General features: G+C 42.4%; 1 protein-coding gene across 7 annotated transcripts in view; it reads left to right on the top strand.

The window, feature by feature from the left end:
• NPAS2 (neuronal PAS domain protein 2) overlaps nt 1–26793 on the top strand; it is a 104692-nt gene that overhangs the window by 39242 nt on the left and 38657 nt on the right. For 5 of the 7 annotated variants that reach the window (XM_061459655.1, XM_061459656.1, XM_061459654.1 and 2 more), the window contains exons 2-5: nt 11634–11687; nt 16559–16707; nt 19911–20002; nt 23256–23345. In XM_061459655.1, coding sequence (XP_061315639.1) covers nt 11634–11687; nt 16559–16707; nt 19911–20002; nt 23256–23345 — 385 coding nt within the window. Of the gene's footprint in view, nt 1–8058; nt 8080–8120; nt 8375–11633; nt 11688–16558; nt 16708–19910; nt 20003–23255; nt 23346–26793 lie in introns of those variants that run through there. The other 2 variants (XM_061459658.1, XM_061459659.1) reach the window with 2 other exon arrangements.

Here is a 26793-nt window from a genome sequence, read left to right as displayed (position 1 = left end):
CAGTATTTCACTGTGGTTTTCAAGAGTGTCTCAATTTTTTCTTTTCAAAGTTAATATCTGGCAGAGGCATGATTTGATAGTTTGCTTTGGGGCTTTCAATGACTTTTCTGAAATGCCACAGTTGAGTGAACATGCTAAAATTGAAGTGCATTTTACACTCTCTAGACTATATCGTGCATTTAACCTGTGTGCAAGAGGACATTAGCCTGAGATTTTTTTAAATATCTGTTTCATTTTGGCCAATAGGGAGAGTTTAATGTACAATGTTAAGTAGAAAGATGCTGGTGTATGAATAAAAGATACAAACAAAAGCAGTTATAGTTCTCTCTCATTTCCCCATTTCATCAGTTTAGACTTACTTTTAGGCTAATCAGCCGTCAGTCACTGGAATGCACTATGGACAAAAAAAATTGAGTTTTTCAAGTTATTTCCTTTTGTAGGATCCCTAGGAGGATACCTGAATTCTGGAGCCAGATCAGTTTTAATTTATCCTAAATAATCAGATTCAGGACTGACTATGGGTTGAGACTGATTAGTTCAGGCTCTGCATTTAAATTGAACACACAGGCTAAGCTATAAAATTTATTATCTTAACTATTTCTCAGGATCCCCCTTTTCAAGTCACACCCATCTAAAGGGATGCCCAGGACAGGGGCTGTTCCTAGAGCACCAAGGGAGAGCAAGGCTGCCTGCTTTGCAAGCTCCCATGCAGCACTGCCACGCCACATCATGCAAGGCAGCGGTGTTGCACCACAAAAATAGAACACCTGTCAATTACGGTTGAGGAGGCAAAAGCCTCCCTGTAAAATTCAGACAAAATCCCCTGCGACTGTTGAAGCCAGTAGCAGAACAAGTGAGATGAGGTGCAGTAAGAACTGATGAATTAGGGCATTTCCCATGCGGGCAGTATCTCCCTTTAAAGCTGGACTCCACTGGAGAATGATTATGAAGAGCGTTTTCCTGCTTCTGTACATGCTTTGGGTTTGCTTTCCCTTCTTCATGTCTTATTTTTCAGTTGTGCTGACCCATAAGAGTTATCATTACCTAAAAAAAAAAAAAGAACAGGCATGTGATGTGCTCAGTACAGTAAAGGTTTGAATTTTTCATCTCTGAACATTTTGTTTTTTGAATCACTGTATTCCCAGTAGCAAAGCAAAAATCATTTGCTTTAATGCAACTGCTAATAAAGATGATATCAACACAAACCTCTGTTTGTTCATATGTTGAGCTCATTGAATAAAGAAGCTTATCATTTATCTGTGTAGAAGCTTTTAATTAGTTTTCTGAATTTACTCCAGAGATTAATGGGCAGATAATATTCAATATATGCTTTATTGTTTCAATTTCTTTATTGAGATATCTGAATTTGTATGCTCTTCCCTCTTTGATCTTTTACTCTCTGTGCTAGTAAATGTAAAATTTTTGGCTGCAAAAAGACTCATAAAAAATTTCCACTGGTCCATTGCATCTAGGTGATGGTGGGTGGTTTATAGTGTAGGACACAACGGCAAATTCTACTCTATCAGGAATTATAAACTGTGCTCAGAATAGATCGCTTACACTGGTGTCACTTGCTGGCAATTTTCAAGATTTCCAGTAACTGGTAGGGGAGGTGCCTTTACCTGCTTGCATACCAGATAAAGAGTTTGTGAACTTAAGCGTTTCTTTTTCATTGAGATTTCTTTTGACCTTTTTCTCCAGCTGCCACCTTTCCCCCTGACCCTGACCATAGAATAGAATCATAGGATGGTTTGTGTTGGAAAGGACCTTAAGATCATCTAGTTCCAACCCCTCTACCCATTTACAAGGTGTGCACAGTGTTGTCAAAGTCCACATAGGCTTCCCAGGGAAGTGATGGAATCACTGTCCCTGGAAGTGTTCAAAAACTGTGTAGATGCCCTCAGTGACATGGTTTAGTGGTAGTCTTGGCAGTCCTGGGGTAATGGTGGGAGATGATCATCTTAAAGGTCTTTTCCAGCCTAGTTGCTTCTATGATTCTATGATTCTCTAGGGAGCCAGAGCAGGTGGAGTTCAACCCTTGGGCTGTTCATGAAAAGGGCTTTAAATCTGTACTTCAGAGGAAGCGGAAGTGTCAGAGGCATCCCTGATGGTAGCCAATATCCACAGGCAGCTACCAGCCTAGTGCAAGGCCTGTGCTCTCTTGTTGCCAGGAAGAGAAATCGAGCCCAAGCTGCTGAATTAATCTTTGCTTTTCTTCATATCTTGTGCTTTGGGAGAAGGTGCACCTTCAAAGTGCAGATAAAAGGGAATGGAAATCCTAAGTAAACAGTGCATCATTTTTATTAAAAACAGTGCCCTATGTAAATATAAAGTTCAACATTATGGCTTTGTTGGCCCAGTAGGAGAAGGATTAAAAATGCTCATTAATGGGATTTAAAAGCAGGAGTTCAGTAATATTAGCTACAAAAATATAATTATCGTAATTAAGATTGCAAAGTACTAACGAAGCTCTTGAATAATTATCCTTTTTCCCTAGAGATTAATTTCGTAAAACCTGATTTGAATTTTACATCACACTGGAGAAACTTTATCACTGTAAAAATGGGAGCCACTGATAGCACTGAAAGGCTGACAAGAGCGGTACTTCACACATCAGTGGGAATGTTCCGGCACCACAGCTGGAGTGTGGCTCAGACTAGGATAGGAAGGATTCAAGGGCATAAACGTTTGAGATCATGCAAAATGCAGGTGTAATCTTGGTCTGCTGCTGTGTCTGAACTCTTGGCAGATCTATGGAATCAGACACAAAATTGGGGAACTGCAAGTGGAGAGCATTCATCCACAAAGAGCCATGCAGGTTGTGTGTCTCTGGCTTCCCAGTGTCTTTAGTCTTGGTGGTACCCAGACAAACCCTGATCTGACTGCACCTTCCTGCCCTGGTCTTGTCAGAAATGACCTGAAAGCCATGTAGGTTACATGATTCACCTGCAAGGGAGATAGCAAGCTGTACAGAGCAATAGTCTGTATGGTCTTGCAGTGTCTATAGGCTTGCAGGGTCACTTCTGAAAAGAGAGATACAGCAAGTTCTCAAAATTAAATGACAACAAATGTCCATTTTAAAATATCTCCCCAAAACAGCTTTTCATGATTCATCTCCCCAGATGATTAAATATTTAGTTCTGCTGACAGGAATATGATAGTTACCATAGAGCAGAAAATTTAGTGTGGTGTGTGAGTTATAAGCAGATATGTTATCAAGCTGTTAACACAAAAGTGATGGGATTATTGGTGTTGATATCTGTATTTATTTCTTTATATTGTAAAGGGATTTTTTTTCCCCTATACAGCACCAGATTTAGGCCACAGCTTTGCCTCTTGTACTGTGCAGAGAAGTTGTTGCTTCTTGTAGGCTCTCTGCAGGGATGGTCATGTTTCTCCCCACACCTCCCACCTCCAGCCCACATCAATGGCAGAGCAGCTGAGCCCCAGTGGGTGTCACCATGCTGGGATGCCCATAAGGATGGAGAAGGTTGAGGAGAACCTTCACTGCCTGGCTCAAGTCCCAGTCCACTCCTTGGAACTGGGCCCACCAATTCATGCTGATTGAAGAGGCAAGGCTAGGTCCCATCGAGGCAGGGAGAAGGCAAGGGTACTAAGAGAGGACAATCCTTTTGACATTTAATTTGGCAGCACTGTGAAAAAAAAATCAGAATTCCTTTCTGGTGTCAGTATTTTTGCTGTTTGCAAAATTATTCCTAGGCCCAGAGCTTTATTAAAAAGCCATAAATGGTTAACAAGTAAATGAATGTGGGGGAATGAGACAAACCTATGCCAGTTCCTGGACATCTTGCTTTATACTGCCACGATAGCCTGTTTAATTGGATGGAAGGGATTAAAAGGATCTTGTCGAGACTATTGCTGCCAGAAAAAAAAAAAAGGAGAGTGACTTTGACAATAGTCCCATCGAACAAAACTGATTTTCTGCTTCTGTTGGTGTTTCCCAGGTAGTTCGTGCCAAACAAAACAGCAGTCCTTGAGTTTTTGACAAATAAATCTTTATAGTGTTATACTTGCATGTTCTGCCAGTTTGCCTGTGCTGGCTGAGCATTGACCATCAAAAGATCATAGGTCAGATGTTATATTATTGTACTTATTCAAATATTTGCAGAAGCAAATAAACTTTGATTCTTACAACTGAGAATACTTTCATAACTGTGACCATTTTCAAGGGAAGATTTTAGAGCTCATGCTTACAAAATAATCCTTGCAGCTCTACCTCCACATTTCGGTCTGGATTTTTGAGAAGATACACATACGTGAGGGACTTCTTATAGCAGTATAGAGTTAAGCATGTGTTAAAGTCTTTGTACATTTGGGAGTTCTGATATGATGAGGATCAAAGTTTTATAAATACCTAAAACAGATTAAGAACATGAGAAGTAAAGAGAGAAGAATAACAGGTCTTGCAGTCATGGGCCATTCTTATGGGAGTCATTTTTCTTTTTCTACTTTTGCTAATTCTGTCATAAAGTGACCATACTTTTTTTTTGAATTAACATCTAAAAGTGACATGATAGACTCCTGGCATATAAACATACAAGCTAAGATGTATATCTTGCATTCTTTTCTCTTAGGTGGCAAGTTTATAAAACAGGAGGGATGTCAGTGTAGGAGAGAGTGCACAGGCTATGTGTATCACGGAAGAGCAAGAGCATAATAAAATAGATTTCAGTAACATATATAAGAACTAGTTTAGGGGACTGATATGCTTAGGAGCATGTGTGTTGCCAGTGGAAGCCAGCTCAGCAGAACCAGAATCAAAGGACAATTCAGGTTGGAAATGATCTCTGAAGACTTCCAGTCCATCCTCCTGCTCAAAGCAGGGCCAGATCTGAGATCAGACCAGGCTGCTTAGGGCTTTGCCCAGTCACGTCTTGCAAGCCTCCAAGGATGGGGATGTCACAGGATGGAGAAGTGTTTCCTACCTCCATTTTCAGTTTACTCCCATTATTTCTCACTCTCCCATCCTGCACCACCATGAAGAGTCAGCTCTGGCACCTCACTGATCCCTTGTAGGCAGTGGAGGGACTGTTAGGTGTCCCCAGTGCCATGTCTTTTTCAGACTGAACCAGCCCAGCTACCCCAGCCCCTCCTCACGAGGCAAGTGCACCAACCTGGACCACACTGAACGCTCTTTGCTTCCTCCAGTTAATCTCTATATTTTCTGTGCTGGGGGGCCCAAGCCTGGACACATCACGCAGGATGTGGTCTAACAATTGTTGAGTCAAGGGGCATAATCACTTCCCTTGTTCAGGCTGTGCTCCTGTCCATGGTGCAGTTGGCTGTCTTCATCACCACAGCATGCCACTGGCTCCTTTTTGTTGCCTTTGACATACCCTGCAAGTGTCAACTTCCACTGAGTTTTGGCTTTCCTGCCACCACTCCTACAAACCCAACAAAGTCAATACAGAAAGACAGTACCTCCAGCGGATGATTTACCATCCCTTGCCACTTTGCTCATGCATAAGCTTTGACAAATATTTGGCTGTGCACAAACCAGTAATGACTAAGCCTTTAGCTGCCCCATGCCTCAGTTTCGTCATTGAAATGCACCCATTAACTCCAGCACACTGGCCAGGTTTTGCAAACCCCCTGCTTCTACAAATGGCACATGTTGTCAAGTAGGGATGCAGTAGTCTGAGCAACCTCATGTGCCCCATGACAAGCCCAAGTGCTTTGTCTCCATGGCTCATACAGAAGGTGAGAGGGCTGCCAGCAGACCACTGCAGTCACATCTTCCTCTGTTCATTGCACGCAGCAATGTTACCAAACTGACCTACTTTCCCCATCCACCCACGGAAGGCTAATCCTGTTTAGCATTGCTGGAAGGGGACGGGCACGCAGAGAAGTGCTCCGAGTTATACAGATGGCAGTCTTTGCTGATTAATGTTAGCTTAATTTGTTTGCCTTTCTGTTTCCAGCCGTGCGAGGGGAGAGCAGAGCAGCACTTGAACACAGGGATTCACTCAGCCTGTTCACTGAAGTCTGAATGGCTTTAGTCATTCCGTAATAATAGTAATAATAATAACAACAACAAGAAGGAAGATAATGAGCAAGTATGTACTGATCTTCATGAGAGATCCGTAGCATCACACAAACTTTACGTGTTGCTCACAAGCTAGAGATAAAGGACGCCTCTCACTTATCCTGGCCATGCTCCAGCACGGCACTGCTGACGTCGCTCCTGACTTACACTGATGCAAATTGCACCACATCTGTAGAGCGTCTGTAGACTGCACATCCTAAAAATCAGCCAGCACCAGAGTTAGATGGGGGAAGCTAAGAGCACACAGTAGTAGCTGCAAGGTTTCTGATATGCGGAAAAGAATACCTCTTCCCACTGACTGGAAATACTGTAAAGAATAAAACCTGAATGTGCTGTGAGCCTTTACTTCTCTTCATCATGATCTCATAACGCTCAGCTGCATTACCTGTGAGCATCTTCCTGCCATCCCTTGCTCAGAAGAATGGAGCATTAATTTATGTCAAATTCCATCATTTTCATTATCTGCATTTGGATTATGTTTTAATGTCTGTTTTGCTTTAAGCCTGTTACCATCTAAAGATTCATTGTACATGTATGTATGAAACATGGAGAAGCCGCTATCTTCTCAAAAAGTTTTTTTTCTTTTTTGGAAACCTCTAACAACCTTTTATGTCGTTTAACAAAAGATAGTATTCTACTGAATGCAGGAAGACTAAGCTGCACACTGACAAAAATAATCTAAAGCTGGACACTTACCATGTTACTGGATTTTTCCTTTACTTGTTAAAACAGTAATTCCCACAATAATCGCAGAATGACATGATTCATGGTAACTGCAGACTGTCATTCTCCCACTGAAAAGTCACAGTCCGTTCTCAAATAGCAATGTGTGTCGTCAGGACTGTGATTTTTTTACCAGCTTTTCTTAAGTTTTCTTAAGGCTACTCTATTTACTTTTTGATAAATCAATTTTGATTGCTAAAGGTGGGATTGCATTGCATTTAGATATGGACTCCAGCGTTTTCTTGTAACAGTTCATAGGTTTACACCTGAAAAATAAGATGAAGAGGTACAGTTCATTTGATGTATCTGTTAATCTGTTGATTTATTCTGATTTGTATTTCTACAAATCCTTCATGTCATAGCCCTCTCCACATCACAGAAATGTGGACTAATGTGTTTAAAATGGTCAGACGGTCACCTCTTCCCTGTTACTCTGTGACCTCTTCTGCCACTTACCATTTGCTAATCTTTCTGTTTTCCCCCAGAAAGGCTTGGAAGGGAAATATTTTACTTGCTAGTATGGTTTACTTCATTCCAGAGCTCTGCCCTTCCTGAGAAGAAGAGGGTAGAGCTGCTAGTGCCAAGCTAAGAGTGGTGCTCCCCAATGTTAGCTCGTGCCCATCAAAGCCATTTGTAGAGCACTCATGGGACAGCACCATGTCCAACCACAATGCCAAGAGATGGCACTGGAGGTTGAATGATGTGTCTGGAAGGCACAGGAACATGTCTCCCCTCCACTCTGTTGCTCTTTTTCTTCCCTCTTCACAAAGATAACAGTTGTTGGGGAAGGTTTGCCCACAGGCCAGAAGGTAGTTCAAGATGTTTCTTCCCAGTGTCCCAATTTTCCCTGCAACCCTTGCCCGTCTCCTTTCTGTGAGAGGATTGTTCACCAAGTGCAATATCATCATCTCTTCTTCTGCTGGTGGTATTATATCAGCATCCTAAGTGGTCTGAGCGTGAGGTCCAAGGGAGGGCTGAGCATGCCCTGTACAAGAGAAGTGGCTGAATACCCCAAGCAGACCCATGGGTGGTAGACACAGACACCCCACTGTGCTGGAGAAGGAAGTGGAGGAAAAGCCCAGTCTTTCCCCCACAGCTGCCCAACACAGAGCTAGAGGAGCACAAGCACTGCAATTTCTCATCAGGCTTCCCCAGGCGCGTATCAGGACCTCTAAAAACAATTTGTCTCTGATTTAATTCAACTGTGTTAAACGAATATGATTAAAAATTCTCGTTAAATGTCAGGCTGATTTGTAGGAACTGAGATTAGCTGACCTCATGGCAACTCGGTGGGAAATCAATAACTGATTACTTATGTTTGAGTGTCAGTCATTTTATAGCATATCCTTATGAGCAGTAGGGCAGGAAGGACTGAAACCAACCTCACCCACATGAAAAAGTAGTAGTTTAATTTGGTAATGAAACATTTCCAGTGCAGGATAAGGTGATCAGTGCCAGATGAATTTTACAGTGCAAGCTTTGTGTCCACTGGGAATAGACTGTATCAAAATAAACATGTGCAATCTTTCTTCTGTGGAGTCCATGGAACAAGCTGGCACTCTGCCTGAATTACTTCTTTCCCAAGCAACTAATCATTGTGTGAATGAATGTGGGGGGTATGTTTGTGCTATTCTCCATCTGATAACTAAGCCACAGCTATAGATTTAAGTTTTAGCCTGTCTTCTCTTTCCATAATGTCACTCTTCCCTGCCTGTGGATATGTGTCTTCAAGTACCACCCTGATGGTAGTACTTGAGCTTTCTTCTCCTTATTCCAGGTGGTTCCCATCTTTTTGAGAAATAGCATCTTCACTGCTTGTTGATAATGATATTAATGAAGTTCCAAGTGTAACTTGGAGCTGTTAAGTACTCTGTTGGCAGGAGTTACAACATGTGGTGGTGTTACCTTTAGGTTTCCAAACTGTTTTCATTAGATAAATCCTTGTGACACCAGGGTTTTTTTACGTTACCTCATTGCAGGGAAAGGTGGCACAGAGCCACAATGTTTACTGCCTGCTTCCCTCATCGCGACAAGCCAGAATTGCCTCAGAAACCAGGCACTGATAGGGATGAGAGAATAGATTTCCAGTTTGCTATCTGGGACCTTCCCAGATGAGGGAGGATAACATAAAGCAAGCAGGTTGCTCTAAGCACATGCCTAAGCTCCATGCCATGGTTTTCTCCTCCAGATATAAGCCAGCATCTGGTGTGGCTCAGGAGAGGGCTGGCAATACTGGTTCACAGCAGCTGTGTACTTGCCATATCTATTTTATTGAGAGCAGTTTTAATTTCATATGATACGTATGTTCTGGCAAAAGCTGTTAGCAATGCTTACGAAGCTCTGGAGATTTTGCCCTGTGAGCAAACAGAAGCAAAATGACAATTAGGTATTGTCTAACACTAGCAACAGCACAGCAGGTCCAGAATTTCATGTCAGTCGGTGAGAAACCTTGTTTACTGGAAGCTGGCCATGGATTGCTTTACAGATGTAGCCAAATCCTTGGCAGAACAGACCAGTTAGACCTGTTGCTCTCTTGTAAGGGTAGAGGTTTCCCCGCAGTGTAATTCTTTGATGGCTTATAGGGTGCAGCTCTAGGAAGCCCCTTTCCATTAGGTACATTGTACTTGTCCAAAACAGCTGATCCTGACTGCCCCATCCATCATCAGATCCATCCAGAGGTCTCACCCCATATTCCTGCTTTCTAGTGGGAATTTGTTACAACCAGAGGAAGCCTTGGTGCAGCAGAGGAAGACCTTCAGGGATTCAGAGAAAGCAGTTTCTGCTGACACTGCCCCATTTTGCTTGTCATACCCTACATTCAACGAGGGTTCAGGCAACAGAGCATTTTGAGCAAAGGTCGAGTAAAGAACTACAGCAAAATCCTAAATGCTAACACTTGCCCTTGTTAACTGGTGCCTTCTTTGTTCTTGGATAATGCAGGTGAACATTTTCATTGCAATAATGAACAAATAAAAACACTGAATGTTATCTCTACAGTTTAGCCTGAATTATTTGAAAACATACTTGCTGGGCTAGCAGTCTGATTCTGCTATTGGGCAAATAACCACCTAAAGTATTTGTAAAACACTGGTGAATAAATTTTAACTGGGTCTATAAATCTTCCTAGTCTAAAATATGGAGAGTGATATATGGCTGACTTGGCTGTTTTGCAAGGCCAAATAAATATCTGAAAAAACATTTTAAAATTACATAGCATTATTCATTCTTTTATTCTGTATGGTGGAACTCAGCAACTTAAATTTGCCAGTTATGACTAAAAAAGCCAGTCCCTCAGCTTTCATATTTCCTCCATCAATGAGTTGAATGCCATGAGGTATTATCTTTACCCTCCAGTCAGTGACCTGTGGCTTTAATTCCTCATTCCTCTTATATTTGATAAACATTACAGTGTAGTTTCATATTCTTAGCTAACTGTTGAGTAATGAGCAGGTGGAATATTACTGTAGGAGAATTAGTAGCAGAAAGACAGAATTTACCCACTGCTCTTACTATCAATAACTTTGCATTCCTGTTTTTCCATAAAATGTTCTTTAAACAAGCCTATTTATGTGTGACTCATATGTGGAAAACACCATGGGCTTAAATAATGCCTAGCAATTAACTTCCCTTCTCTCCCCCTCCAATTTTATTCATGTCATATTTGTTAAGAACTCATTAAATGAGAAATTGATTTTTGAAAGTGAGTGTTACCATTGCCTGTCATTACACTGCTGCTTTGAAAATGACGCATTGACAATCCAGGGTTTGTAGCAGTATTGTGCTGCCGGTTTGGAAAATATTCGTGTAGGATGCAGCAGCACAAGGCTTTTGTGCCTGACATGGGCATGAGGTGCCCTGAGAGGCTGCAGCAGCACAGGGATTCTTCCTTGGGCTGAAGAGCTTACAGCTCAGGCATCACTTTTCATGAGGCCGTGGAGCAAAGGAGGGTGGGCAGTGATATGGCAACAAGCATTCTCAGGATCTCAGCCTTCAGCTGGGCTGCTCTTGTGTTTTTCCCTTTGTCTTGCCCACACAAATTTACTCAATTACCCCCTTTTATTGTGCTGCTGTATGAACATGTCTTGTGCTCAGAGTACTTTCTCCTCCCAGCTCAAAGTGCTATTGGAGCAATTGAACTATAAACCTTATGTCAGGTCACAACATTTTGGTGAAGATCAGCAAAAAGAGTGACAGGGATGGCACAGTCCCCATGCTCAGTGTGGCACTGCCATGCAGATGGTTTGTCTGAGCTATGGGGAGGGGTTTTTCACAGTGCGGCTTGGCCACTGGGATTTATGAGTACACTTTGAATTTGGGGTGTAATTCAATAGAGTTACTACCGTCTCTTTTGGCTTTGAGTCAGGACCCACAGAGGAGGACAAAGAGCATGCCAGCAGGATGCCCCATTTGAGAAGTCAGGCATTGGTGATGCCAGCTAATGCACTGGGGGTGGTTTTGGGGCAAATGGGGGGCACTGAAAATGCCTTCCCAACTTGGCAGTCCTGAGGGCTTATCCAGCCTGCAAGTTTGCAGAGAGTAACCTCCACATGAAAAAATTCCCTCAAGAAGTCTCTGTTTTTGTACTGTGCTGGCGCACCATGTTGTGCCTGGGAGCCTTGATCTCTGGCTGGAGCCCCTAAGGCTAGCGTGACGCTCAGAACTAACATTATTCACAACGGATGTTTCCTAAAATCAAGGACTGTGGCATAAAGCACTGCTGACACATTTATCTGACCTGAATATCATCGCTCTTATTAAAATGAAATAGAGCAACTCTGAGATTAACCTGCAAGTAGAGCTAACAAAATGACAATTCATAATGATTCTCGCATTCCTTCAACAGAAAAAACTGCTTAGACAATCTAATGGATGAAGATGAGAAAGACAGGGCAAAGAGGTGAGCATTTTTTCTTTTATAACTCTCTGTTTAACTTGTGATGATCTTGATACTGTTTGTTGCTGCAGAAGCTGTTTTATCCATGATCAATTAATCAAAAAAATACAGCCAAGCACCACTTGAAAAACTGCCATGTCAGATTCCTATTCTCGGCTACCCTGTAAGAAGAAAATAACGTAACGATGTTTTCTGTGGAAAATGTCAAAAAAGCATTGATCATTTTCTTCACATTACTGCACAACATGAGAACCGAAGAACCAACAACGTACTCCTGCCACTATAATACATCATCTGAGCTTCCTGAGTGTATAAAAAATGTGGGGTTTTTATACAGAGTACATTTTGCAAAAGATAACTAAAAAATTGGGGGTTCTTATGGTGGCCCTTTATTTATCAATGCCTGTCTCACAGTGATAAGAACACCCAGAAGTTACCTTCAGAGCAGAGAAAAACCACAGAAAGTGCTTGAGACAGCCCTAAATAGGCACAAACCTTCACGCACATACATTCTGCACTCCGTCATCAGGTCCCGGTTGGCAGGAAATTGTGAACACTTAGTGGGGAGGGAAAAGGTGTGTTTCAAGGCAGAAGACCTATGGCAGTAAAACTCCTAATAACTGTCAGATCTGACTGGCATCTGCAGAAAAGCTGTTTGGAAGCATTTGAGGTGGTTATTTTTCTGGATGTGTTATCAAAACCGCAGTTTAATTGCTTTAGAGGGAGCCATGGATTGCACACCTCTTTCCCCTCGGTTCCCCTCTAATGAGAGTATTGCCAGTCCAGGCACAACTAGTTGATCCAGTTTCATCTCTTTTGATTCCGACACTGCTTCTTTCCTCCCTGCAGCTTTTTCTCCCCAATATAGGTCAGCACAGGCTGCAGCCAAGCTCAACTGTTTCCCTTTGCTTCCTCCTCTTAATGTGTGCGTGCTAAGGATGCAGAAGGCCTGCCTTTGCTATCAGGAGCAAAGTGCCAACCCAACTGCCTCCCTTTAGGCTTGCAAGGGGTGCCCACTGAGGCCAGGGCAAAGAGATGGCTCTTCCAAGCATCTCCATGCTCATCCTGCAGCACAGCAGGAGGTGTCAACCTTCCCCAGAGCCCCAGGGTCAGAGAAGGGGGAAGAAGGGGAAGGAAACCCACCATAGATTGTTGCTTCATATTCTTAAGGCCTGATTATCTTCAACATATCTGTGTGTTAATTGTTGTGGTTTTTTTAATGCATTAAATGAATCCATATAGGAAAAAATAGGCTCACACATATCCTCACTATCAACAATTATCATCGCCATCTGGTATGGTTTTCATGCCATTTGTTCCTGGAGGGAATTTTTGTCATGCCCTGGGGCAGGACTCTATCAAGGTGGATAAAAAGTGATAACTTTGAAAATGAGAAAAGGAAATTGTTTCTTTAAATTGTAATTAAGTACATTTTGATTCTGATAAATAAGTCTGAATTTGAAATTAAGTTTGAAACCATGAGAGACTTTATGAAGGTCTAAGGTTACTACCTTATACTAAAATCACTCAGATTTATTTAAAAAGTACAGGTTTTCTTCCAAAGCTTTAAAGAGAGTCAGACTTGGGAGAAGCCATTTGCTGAACATCTTACTGTTGTGCCTTGAAAACTCGGGACTCTCATCTGTGCTGTGCCTCAGGGGAAATGTTTTCTTTGTTTTCTTCTATTTGGGATAAGGACTGGGTCCCTCAGTGTTGAGAAACATGAGAAGAGATAAAAAAAAAACAAGAAAATTGTTCTTTTCTTTCATTTTCTGTGTTAAAAGTAGGTGAGATTGGAAATTTCTAGATCTAACTCTTCAGGGACGGACCAGAAGCTGGGTTTCTCAGGTTAGACACACACACACACACACACACACACCCCCACCGTTTTACTGTATGCTGCAATTTATTAGGCACATACAGGTTGTATTATACAGAAATGAGAAGAGGATCCATCTTCTCCCAAGGAGAGGCACCTGTTCTCCCAGCCCTTTTCTAAGTGTTTAGTATTTGGCCAAGACATGGAGACTGCTTATTTTGAGCCCCATTCTGCATCAGCTGACTCCCTAAGCTACTACTTCACTCCAAAAGCCACAAGGACTAAAATGTGGATATGATGACACCACACTTGTGGGCACTGAAGATCTCTTTCAGGTCTTCTGATCCTCTGGAGATCAGAAACCATAATTTCAATTCTTTGATCCTAGATGAGGTTTATTTTGGTTTATGGATTTATTATTTTAAAACAAAAAATGTGCTTTGTGCACTTTTTTCTTTATTTGCTTTTATTTTAGTTTAATTTAGTAGGTTTTGTTGGTTTTTTTTTTTTTCAATTCATTGAATTCAAAATTCCAACCAAAACCAGCTTGAAGTGAGCCATGAGAAAGCGCTTAATAAATGAATAAGACCACTTGCCTTTTTCCACTCCATGAAGAGTAAATTTAAGAATGAAGGTATGTGGCACAATTACTTCCTTTGTTGCATGTAGAACATATCCCACTGGGCAGCAAAAAGAAATATGAAATTTAGTGTAAAGTTGTATTTCATTGTAAATCACCAAGACGTAATGACTGGTAGTCAGCAACTATCAGTGTCTCTTTAAGGTGACCAGCAGCAAATACATAAGAGAATAACAATGGCTGTTTATGACACGTTTTACCATTCTGAATTCAGGCTGTCCTGTATTGCTTTTAGCTGTATTCACTAAAAAGCCACATTTTATTCATACTGTGCCTCTTCCCCTTGGATATGCTGTTTTGGTTTTTTTCTTGGAGTAGTGAAGAGGGAGCAGAACTGGGACAAATAGTATGGAATTAAGACAAGGACTCTTTTGGCTTACTGTAAATTATGTGCCATAGCAGACATATTATTTCCAAGCCTAGAAAATAACCTTCCAAGGGAAGTGATGAAAACTACATTATTTAACACATTTACAACTGGACTGAACAAAGCATTTACAATTGTTCAGGGATAGTTTTTCTCCCTCCCCCCCCCCATTTTTCCTTATTTTTTCCTTTTAAAGATTTTACTGTGGTCATCAATTCAGATTTTGGTAGAGTTGTTTCCACTAGAGGAGTTTTTTATTTCCTTTGTGAATAAAATGTCAAGTGTTAAAAATAGATACTTTATATTTTAGAAAAAGCAACACTTTCCCTATAGATGGTTGGTGTTTTGTTTTATTTTCAGGGCAGGAGATCAAGACCCTTTAAGCTTAAAATGAACTGAGGATTGAATTATGAGGAAGTAAAATGTTGACGTTCTTAACATCCCCTTGAACTGTGCAGAAATAGGATAAGGCTGGAGCTTTTCACATCTTGTTCTGACAGCCTTTTGCACTGTAATAAGAACAGGCTGAAATCAGTCAGGCGGTATCCACCCAATCTCTTGTGTTCAAAGCTGTAAAATAATCAAGTGTTGGCTTCTATCCAATGTATCTCCAAGTGTGTTCAGGGTTGAGAGCAAGACAAACAAAAATTACCCCTCTGTCAGTAGTAACATCCAGAAGCCTCTGCAGTGATTTCTCTGCTGGAGTTTATTGCCATCCTGGTCCTTCAAGGGGATGTAAATGCTGGGCTAAATTCTGCTCTGATTTTCACTAGCATGCATCCAGAGCTCATGAGGAACGACAGAGTTAGCTGGGACTAAGAAATTCAGAGTGAGAACTGGCCTCTTGGCTTTTCTTTCCTGTCTACGTGAAACCAGATTTTTAGATCTTTACGTAATTAACAAAGCAAATCTTGTTTGCTTGAGGACCTTTCAGAAGAACAAACACAGATCTTCTGGGTTATATTTATCTGTATTTTCACATGGCTACAGAAGCCAGGGTGATAACCTCCAAGTAGAATGACTGTTGTATTCATGGGAGCAATTCAGAAAATACTTGCTTGTGTATAGGTTGACATACAATTTAAAAAAAAATATCAAGTGCCCACACCGAAAAGATTATCAACAACTGTAATGACAGTATTGTGGTGCCAAAACACCCCAATTGAAATCAGATCCTTTCTTCGTATGAGCTTTTCATGCACAACAGCAGAAGCAGGCTTTATCTGAGGAGTTTGTAAACTAAACAGACAAGACTGGCAAAGAAAGCTGCAGGACTTCTCAGCCCCCAGGTCGGGTATCCCACATGCAGTCCATGCTGGGTGGGATAAGACATGCTGGATGCCCTCCCTCCTGCTTGCCCTTGTCACCTTGGAAAGGAGAATGAAGTAGGTGACATATGAACTAGATGAGAGCTGCAGCAAGCTCTACTCGGATCCCTGATCTTAATGACTGGGAGACAACAGCCTGATTCCTCTCTATAAGCCAGCCTGGAGGTAACCAGAGGACCTGTAACCAAAGGAGGCTGGTCCCTCTAGATGGACCTAGCTCCAGTGCAATGGCTGAGCTGCAAGAATGGGGTCCCTCTCTCCTGTTAGGACTGCCCAGATGAGCATGACCCATAGTTTTACTAGTCCCCCACTCTTCTTTATGGATGATTTTAGTGTTGTCACAGTATTCTTATTTCTTCTGGTTCCGAGTGCCTCATCAGAGGCTGTATGTACTTTCAGGATTCTGTGCATGCTTAGGAGATGGGCACAGCTCCTTCACCTACAGGCTTAAAGCCAACCTGATGTAGACAGAGTGTCCAACAGCAGCACAGATGGGCAAGCAGAGCCTCCATCTCCCCACTGGACTCTAAAGGGAGCTCAAAGACAAGAGCAGGAGGTGGGAAGAGTTTCCCCCTGTTTGTCTCTGCAACTTTGCCGGAGGCCAGTGTCGATCTTCATGTGAGGCACACAGCAAGTTAATTTCTATGTGTGTATGTTGCAAAGAGCAGGCACATGACGATTTTTCCTCTTGGTCATCCTTTTTTTTTCCCTGGTCCACAGGGCTTCACGTAACAAGTCTGAGAAGAAGAGGCGTGATCAGTTCAATGTTCTCATCAAAGAGCTCAGCTCCATGCTTCCAGGCAACACTCGCAAAATGGACAAAACTACTGTGCTGGAAAAAGTCATTGGCTTTCTGCAGAAACACAACGGTAAGATTTACTGCAGCTCTTCGTGCACTTGCCAGACAGTTACTACAATATCTTGTTTCCTTCAGTGATTATCAGAATGGCTCAAGGGGCCTAAAAGTGCCAACATAAAGTTGGGATGTTTTTTCTGTCTCATCCAAAAAGATCATTTGCAGGCATTGTGCTGCCCAGATCCATCTCCTTGACTACTCTTCATCTGAGGATGACTCAACCTGCTAGAGAAGGGGTGAATGTCAGGAACCAAGGGAAGAAGGGCAACAGTGCCCTGCAGCATGCATTAAGAAGAAAGACACTTTGAACAAGAGAGATTTGGGGCCAGAGGCAAGAGTCCCTTCCTTGAAACCTGCAATATTGTGAGCAGAAGAACAAAGCATTCACCCCAGCTTCTCTACAGAAAAATGCAGGGAAGCAATCTGCTGAGCCCCCCTGCTCCTCCTCAGTGGACTGTGTAGGACTCAGTTCTCCAGTGAGCAGAAAACTTAGACCAGAAAGGGCCCAATTTGTGAAGTCAGCTTCAGCAAATTACGTCCACGGATAGCAGATGTGCTTCACCCAGCGTGTGCAAGCAGAAGCTACATTGCAGCGTGCAGTTGCAGTGGTAAAGTTCAGCCTTAGAAGGCCAGGAATTTATTTTTTAATGCACAGAGCAGTGACAGTTGAGTGCTTTAGAAATGTACCCTCAGAGAGGGCAGAGGAGATTTCTGACCCTGCTGATTTAATCTGCTTGGTCTAGTTTCTAGCCAGTGAGAGGAATGTGTGTTGTGGGCTCCCTGAGGCATGGACATCCACCAGCAGTGGACAATAGAAACACTTCTCCCTTATAAATCAGGGAACTGGTTTAAAACGGGGCTCCCTTGCTCTGTCTCTGTGAGGAAAAGGCTTTGGTGAGTGACTGAGGGGAACGTCCCTGGTCCCACAAAGCAGAATGGAGTCTCACGAGCCAATGTACTGCACCGCCTAGCTCACCTTTGCTCATCCAGCCCCACACAGAGCTCACTGGAGAGCTCTGGGTGAAATGGAAGAGACCATAAAAATTCTTATATAATGACTCCCAACATAATGGAGTCACCAGTGTCAAACTTACTGAGGAAATAATTATAGTGGTTCTGTTGTTAGAGCACAGGTTTGCCTTAAATGAATTTTTGCCACAGACAAGATGATTTCATACAGGAGGGCATAACTAGGACATCTCAAAGTTTAATAATCATATATACCTATTAAAAAAATGACAGTAAGAACATACGGGGGGTTTCTTTAGCTGCCCAAGGCAGAGTAAAGGAGAATGTGAACATATTCAATCATAAAGCCAAGCAAAGAACAATCACACAAGATCTGAATAAATGTAGGTAAGTGTAGCTGATAGGCCAGATGATTTACTGCAAAAGGCACTTCATTTCTGGAAGAACAACTAGGTAAAAGAAAGCTAGTAGTCACAAATCCTTGCACAGTAATTGGGTCAAAATGTGACTGGGTTTTGTGCACTTGCTAAAAAAAAGCAAATATTATCTATTTTTAAACCAGATTAGTAGTCACACAATACAATACAAAGCATCAGCGTTTTAAAATGTTATCTTCAGTGTACTTTGGATCTGGTTCATTCAATCATATTTCCCTTTCATTTAGTAGGTTAAACTAAGATTTTAGTCATAACAGAGGAGGAGGTCAGTTTTCAGTTGTTTTTTTTTTTTAGTTCATAAACAGCCTGCTTATTCTTAATCCACAGAATCTCCCAAATCTCAAGTAATTCTTTTAACAGTTGCTGTTTCATGTATATCAACTTTTCCAAGCTATGGATCTGCTGAAAGTACCCTGTATTCTGAAACTATAATAAAAATCCATCAGGCTGATCTCTCTTTTTCCTTAGTCTGGTTTTGAACCTCCATGTAGGATCATGTGGGCTGTGGAGAGCCACCATGCTATCCATGACAGCCCCCAGCAGTGCAGAAAGTGAGCTGAACAAGCTGGTAGAAGCAGGCAGCTGCATTTCTACTAATAAAGCCTGAACAGAGGCTTTGATTTCTTTCTAGGTAACGATATGCACAGGCACTGGTATAAATTTGCTGCCTTTAATATCATTTAGCCATTTGCATTTATCTGTCCAGTTTGCCTATGTTCTTCAAATGGGGAGCATTGGATACTATCTGTCCTGAAAGTGTTAATCAGTAGGATTAATTAGCAGGCAGCACCAAAAGAAGACAGGCAGTGCTCAGCATCCCCTCCCTACTAGAGCTGAATAAGGGAGGACTCTTGGACAAGCAGAGAGAGAAGTGAACAAAACCAGCTCAGGTCTCTAAATTTCAAGATCTGTTGCCCAGAACCCTGCCTGACTTGGGTATAGCTAATGTGAATGGTTGTTTTTGAAGGAAATGGCTCACCATGGTGCATCCAGTTACTCCCAGTATGGTTCCCAGTGTGAGTGTGGAGCTGTGACTTGTTACCCCAGTCTGCCTCTCCCCTCCATGGAAAGCCCTCGGGGAACAAGCATCCTCGGGCTGCTGTGGGGCTAAGATTGGCCAACAGCCAGGCAAAACCCCATGGTGTCCGACAGCACAGGAGGCCCTCTCCTCCAGATAGAGTTTGGGATGAGATGCTGGTCCTCCATTCCCTCTCCTATGCTGCTATACACTGTGGGGCTGGCAGTAGGCATGGGAGAGAGTGGGGGCAGTAGCAGCAGTGTAAGGCTGCTGCAAACACTCATGTTTCACACACATTTTGGAGAGCAGAGCAATAGCTCTGCTGTTCGGGGTCACAGCCCCCTGGGGCTGTTCCAAAGGAGTTTTCTTGATGCTCCCTATTTGACAGAGAAGCTGTAGGCTGAACCCTAGCTGTCTGGCACCCTAGTTTTGAAGTTGGAAATTGTAAGTATCAATTTGACACGTGCTAATCTTTGCCTTGATTTTACTTTCATGCAAAGTGGTTTTATCTTTAGATCAATAACCAAGTAAGGCTGCTTGAGGCCAATGGCTATGAGAATACAGTCTCCCACTGAAGTCAGTTCAAGTTGAGCTGAGTAAAACATGAGAAAACGTTTCAAGATTGGGCCCAGTTTAGATAGCCATTACTGTCTCTATATGTAAACCCATGCTTGAAAACTGCAATTTGTTGAATATGAAGATGATTTCTATCTTTTCATAGCAACTCGTGTATCATCTTACAAGATACAAGTTTCTTTGAATTTAAAAAATGCAAATGTTTTATTTGTCTAGAAGTCTCAGCACAGACGGAGATTTCTGAAATTCAGCAGGACTGGAAGCCTTCATTTCTCAGCAATGAAGAATTCACCCAGCTGATGTTGGAGGTGAACTTGCATATATACTGTTCCTAATTTTGTCTAGTAGTCATGGAATTCCCCCTGCATCTAGAATAAAATGTCATCTGCCGTTCCGAAAGAGGAGGTTTCAGGTATTGCTGTATTTGACTGTCAAGCAGAGCTGTCTCTGGGGCAAGGGATTAAAGTCCCTACCTCTTTTCACTCTCGACAGTGCCATCACACCATGCTGCCGCAGCCCTGAACGCTGCACAGGGACTCCCAAGAAATGCATTCCAGCTGAGGGATTCAAATCAGAGGTTACATTTTAGTTTTACAATCAGAGGTGAGGAAAAGGGCACACAGCAGCTTTTTCTCCTGTTCTTGGAAGGCGTTATTATTACCTAATATTTATGCAAGACTAGCACCTAAAGAGCAGCATCCCTCTACTGCTAGGTGCTGTACAAGCAGATAAAACCTGACAGCTACTCTTGGTTTGATACAGTTAATACTTCCACTCTAATGCTTTTCAAGGCCCTTATCAAACACTTTTCATTCTAACAGGGAACGGGGTTATTTTGCAATGATAGTTTTAAAATTACTTTTAAATTATACCATAGGTGCTTTTAATGCTAGCTGGGATTTGAAGAGAGGTGACTCAATGGCATTTATGTAGGTTCAAGATGAAATGCAAATGAGCTGCTAAAATGCATTTTTCTCTTTCAATAACAGCTAGAACCTTCTCTAGCAAGGATCTTCTTCCGTACCAAACACATGGAGATTGCATGGTCCCACAGTGTCCTTTGAGAACGAGCTTCTCTTCCTCCCACAAACAATGTGACTGTGGGATGAGATCAGGGTCTGGCAGTAGACAAGGAGGAGTGCAGGGGAGCAACTTCACCCACCAGGGGGTGGCACAAAGCCAGGGCATATTGCTGGCCCCTGGGGCTGGCAGTCCCTTGGCCACTGCAGTTTGCTGTGATGAGACTCCCCTGGTGCAGTGTTACGAGATGCCTTGCTTTCATTGCACTGAAAATCGCCCATTCCCATCTGAGTGTGCAGGAACTTCACATACATAACTCCTTCAGCCTGCACTGAAATATTTCATTCAGATAGCAGTAAATTGGCAGTTGTCTTGACTGGCTGGGCCTTTGTTGATTCTACTTGTATGCCACACAATTTTAGATTAAAACAATTGCTTTCAGTTTCCCAGCCTACAAATCACCTTCATGGTACTGTGATTTTCCATGCCCTTCAAGATAACATTGGGTATTGGGATGTCCTGTTGAGCTAGCTGTTCATCATTCTCTGCTTTTTCGCCTTTCTATTAATCTTATTTTATTAACATTTGGACAAGACCGCTTGAAGTTTTTCCCATCCTGTTATTAAAAGGTGGGAAGGGTTTTTTCAAGCACTAATTCAAAAGAATCAGCATAACTGACTGCGGTGCTACATCAGCTTTCTTGAAAATGGCCTTTTCTTATCCCATTGAAAAGGCTGTCGTCAGATTACATAAGAGTAGGTATTAGGCTCTGTTTGTTCATGTAGGACTGTTGCAGTAGTTAAATCTTCAAAGGGGGATATGCCCTCTTAATGTTGGAAGGACCAGTTGCGAGTAAATAAAAATAGAATTTGTATGCATGCATTAACTTGATTTTACCACAGAATTGTGATGTGAGTCACTTGGTACAATTTGCATTGGATATGAAATAAAGACTTGATTTGAAAAAAAAATCCAACAACGTTCACCATAGTAACATGCACAATCCAGCTGCCTTGTAAAACCTCTGTTCTCTTCTATGGGTTAACAACTATCCTGCTTTTTTAGAAAACAGCTTGAATGTACTACACGAAAGAAAACGTTTTCTCTGCACTTAGATTAACAAAATCAAACTAACTGTAGGAGCTGGAGAGTTTTCAGAGATGCTAAACACAGTCTTCTACTGGGATATAAGTTATTGACCTGCTTTTCAAAGGATTGTAGCACCAGCAGATTCCCATTGACTTAAATAGTTGTGGGTGCTCAGCATTCTCTGGAAAGAGGAACATATGTTTGTGTCTTTATTCAAGGCTTTGTTTTTTCCTTTTTTTTTTTTTTCTTTTTGAAAAACAATTAGGATTTTCCAGTGCTCTCAGAATTCTTTTCCTTATTGAAGTCAGCAGGAGGGAAGGATGTGCTGTGGCTCACAGGATCAACTGCTAGTCTGACTTGGAGGTGTGCCTGGGTTTGCAGTAAGGTTTTGTAACACCATGGCACCCTGATCAGGCTCTTTGCAGTACCCCTATGTCCTGAACAGGTATCACCTCTGGAGTACAGTCAAACTCTGCTTTGATTCAGTTGCGCTTGCCATGCCCATACTGCTCAAATCCTGCAAGCGACACTGACTCCAGATCATCGGTGAACTGACAGGAAAGACCCAGACCTGATCCACTTGAAGGCTTTGGGAGCTTCACTAATGACTACTTTATTACAATAGAAAGGTTTTAATATATTCCCTGAGCACCTACTACTGAATCTTAATTTTGGGGGGAGGTCTGCTCAGGGTAGGTTGCTGTAGATCTGGAAATCTACCTAGACTTAACTTTGAACAACATTTAGGTCAAAACCTTGCAACTCAGACTAAAGAAGAAACTAATTTTGAAGGTTAAATTGCTCCTGGGCAGAGGATGGGAATAAGGCTGATATTCCCCATCAGTGCTAGGACTGAAGGAGCTTACTGCAAGGTGGGACTGAAGAAGAAACTGCAGGAGGGTGGAATGAGTAATCTAATACCATGACCTTTAAAATAAATCACTCAATTAAAACTCAGGCTAAGGATTATTTGATCATTTGCATTGCTTTTACTTACATGAAAGCCCAGCAATATACAATGTTACATTAATACAAACTGAGATTTATGGGGTTTGCAGAGAAGTACCATTTTGAGATAGGGCCGCATCCTTTCATCATCCTTTGATATTTACACAGAGCTCAAATGTTCATTTTAATAACTTCCAAGGGATCGAGTCTTAGTCATTTTGCATTATTAAAATGTGTGATTAATTTAAAAACTGAGACATGAAATGTTCCTGTGAGCCCTTTGTTGCTTCAATAGTATGTTTTACTAGACTACAAAGAGTGCTGTAAAAGTTAAATCAGACTGTAAAATCAGAGAATTACTGTTCTGCAACTTGAGATAACGTTCCTACAACTCGATAACAATATGGTGCTGAAGTCAAGCTGGTTTGATCAACACGCAATGAGATGCTCTGTTTACACCGCTCATTCCCGTTAAAGCATTCTCCACTTGTCTGTTTTCTTTAGGCATTAGATGGCTTCATTATAGCAGTAACCACTGGTGGAAGCATCATCTATGTGTCTGACAGCATCACACCTCTTCTAGGGCATTTACCGGTGAGTAATGCTGTCACTGCCTTTTCTACTACACACCATAGGCTTGGGCCCTGTGTTTTTAGAAAGAGGTGTAAAAGGGTGGTGGTGGGGTGTTGTTTTCCTGAAAATGCAGTGAGGGGCTTTATCCCTGCATTATGATGGCTGCTGCTGTTGATCGGCTCTGTTCTTTCTCTATCTGATTCATACCCTTCAGGTTTTTGTTGCTATGAGGCATTTTGGCTTGAATGGGAAAAGCTCTGCAGGAATACTCTGGACAAGGAAGAGACAGGGTGACCTGGCTGATCTTTTCCATCTCTAAGCTAGCAGAGAATAGCACCAGGCCTGCTGGCAGCCCAGCAAGGAGCTTGTTAAGGGCCTTACTCTGCTCCCAGGGAGGTAAAGGACAAAAACCCCATTGAATTCAGAGCTAGCCAGGGGCTGCTGCAAAGCTTTTCCAGCAGCTCTGCTGTGCTTTCCCAAGGGGAGCATACCTTGCTCCAGGGAGGAGCTGGTGCTTGGGTCCAGCACATACAGCTTGTTTTATCTGCCGGCTGCTGGGTCTCGCTGTGGGAGACACTCCTGCGTGTGCTAGCTTGGGCTGGAGGAGCAAGGGAGATGGACTGCTCCAAACCGTGTTCCTGTTGCTAAGGCTGCTCTAGGAGAAATGGCATAATAATTAAGGATTAATCCTCACATTCATTTTTAGCAGCTTGGTCTCAAATAAATACATGCCCAGGAGAAAAAAATAGCTGCCAAATCATTATTGTACCACCCCCCTGCCATGTTCTTAGGAAAATTGCAATTCTTTTTCTCTCATTTACTTTTTCACCAAATATGTTATGTTTTCCACCCAGACAAATATATTTCACACACGCAACCTTGCTGTAATATGAACAAAAATTATTTTCTTCTGAGACGAAAGGAACTTGATGAAAGGAGGCAGCTCCTGGTAAATGCAAGAATATTGCTATGCAACAACAGATTGAACCAAATCTATTTCAGTTTTCTCTAATCCACAATGGTTGAGAAAACCGGTAGCTGACTATTTTCTGACATGCGCCTTCACTTCAAAGGCTGAGAGAACCCTGTCCGTCCAGCATTCAGGGTCTCCATATACTTATCGATTTCTGTGGAATCTGTTTCTCTTTCATGGCTTGGGGTTTTCATTGCTATCCCTTCCAAACATTGATTCTTACTGGAGATGGTCAGTCTGCTGTGAGGAATTATTACTTTCCAGGAACTGATGTTTCAGCCCCTCTGCCTAAAACCTTAAGCCCAGGGTGAACATGGATAGGTTCAGGTTCGTAATTCCTGAGCTGGACCATCACAAACTAAATTGGTTTTCCCTCCTGAAGTCATGCCTTGTGTGATAATCTTGCATGTTATCCAGCTCAAAATGAGGACAGAGATGGGCATTATTTTTTAGTTGCAGCACATAGCAACCCAAGCCCAGGACCAGCCTGCTGGGGCTGGAGGTGGAGCAGAAGTTCCCACAGACCTCATCAGAGCTGATGGAATGATGATGGTTAAAAATTGCTCCACCAGCACGTGCCTGCAGAATGACTGGGTGCGTCCTGGAAATGGCAACTGAGCACGTAATAAAGGCTTCTGCCTGCCAAAGGTTGGCATATCACTATGGCCATAGATAGTTAGGTGCACACTGGGATTGTAGTCCCATGCTGCCCTTTCCATATGCCATTTTTTAAATTTTAAAACCAATCAGAGTGCTATCTGGAGAATCTGTGTGGCTCTTTTTGTTTACCTCCAGGATCTATTTGTAAGCTAAATGCAGTCATGTTTGAGGGACAAAATGCCAATTCTTTCTTCTCTGGGGCTGCAAGAGGAAGAAGTGCTCTGCAAATCTTCTGGTTTGAGTACTGAAAGGAAAGCAAAACTGGGCAGAATGTGGAGTAGGGCTCTCTGAGGGCCCCTATCAAGAAATCTGATGCATTTTCTTTCATTAAAATCATAAAAGACTCCGGTGCTGAGAACAAACATGCCCAATTCTCTTTAATACAGTTTCCCTAAGTTCCATGGAGCGTTTTCAAACACAAACTTCTTCTGTTGTCATTCTAAATACTTTGTTTTTACAAGATCTGGAGTCTACTCTTAGGGTCAGTTGATGTAGAGAGAGGTTTAGCTCATACAGTAAGATTGACTACAGTTGAAGTGAAGTGAGCTTCTGGAAATCTGGTCACAACTCACAGCATTTGCCAGTCAGAGTAACATTTCACAGCATTTACCCTGTCCCTTCTTGCCTGCTTTGCTGAGTGCAACAGTTAAACACAGGCAGCAGAGTGACTTACTTCCACACTAGAGGAGGAGATGTAGTTTTCCCACAGGCATTGCTGGCCCATGGGCTCAGGCAGAAGGTTCTGCACAAGCTCACAGACTGGGAGGGTGGTGTCCATCTCACCCATCTTTAGTCCCGTAACCAAGGTGTCTGTACTCAGCTCCTGCCCATGTGGTAGTCCACAAGGGTTGGTGGGCAGGTGGCTGTGCAGAGGCAGAGCTGAGCTTCTCCTTGGTGGGTTTTTCTCCCCGGGGGTTCCCCAGTGAAGCTCAAGCAGCTGCTCTGCTGTGCTGGGCGCTATAGTTAAACATCAGGGTAGAAAAATCCAGGCCATAGCACCTTATAGTGTACAAAAGTTACATATGCTGTGTCGCTGTTACAGGGTAGCAATGGGCATCACTGCAGGTTATACAGGTTGATAAAGGGGCCAAATCCCAGTGCATAATAGCACAGCTATCTTTCTTTTTGGGGTTGATGGGAAAAAAGCCTGTATCATTTGCAACCCTCCACCTTTCCATTCCCATAGTGACTATGCTTGCTGAGTTTCCCTGCTTTTTTCCCTCAAAGTGGGAATAACTCATCATATTTCCTCCTTACCACCTCCCAAAAGCAGTGAAATGGTGAGGAAGGAGCTTCATTTTGGAGTACAGTTGTTTTGTTGAAACTGCACACATATTTTATCTCTGCATCAAATGATTGCAGAACTTGGTGTACTGTGTTTAGAATGGACCAGTATCTACGTATGCAAACGTGTTGTTTCTTTCCTGCCATAGCTATCAGGGGCAAATACTCAGAAGTTCATGTTAGCAGGATCCATTGATTTGAAGGTGCAGGGTAGATTCCAAGCTTAGCTTGATGGCATAAATATGCATTAACATAGTTCATCTAACCACTCTACCCACAGCCGCTGTAATTTATCCGCTTTGCCTGTCTCATTCAGCAATGCTTTGTGGCTGTGCCTGCCAGCAGGGCAGGACTGCCCACTGCAGAATAATTAGAATAATTAGACAAAGCTGCAAACTGTTCCTCTCCAACTGATGAATTTTTGTCTGTGATGATCAAATTTTGTCCATGTCTGCAGTCACCTTTTTGCTGTGGCACCAGATGTTTTCTGTTTGGGTCTGGTGCAGAATTAACTCTGAATAGCTTCCCTGGCATTTCCTACAGCTCCAGTGA

The sequence above is a fragment of the Pezoporus flaviventris genome, unplaced genomic scaffold (genome assembly GCF_033815535.1).
Source record: "Pezoporus flaviventris isolate CSIRO_AGI_PZ_B2104156 unplaced genomic scaffold, CSIRO_AGI_Pfla_v1 ptg000030l, whole genome shotgun sequence".
In the NCBI taxonomy this organism is placed as follows: domain Eukaryota; kingdom Metazoa; phylum Chordata; class Aves; order Psittaciformes; family Psittacidae; genus Pezoporus; species Pezoporus flaviventris.
The sequence above is the reverse complement of the archived record's forward strand: the minus strand, read 5'-3'. Positions and strand labels throughout refer to the sequence as shown.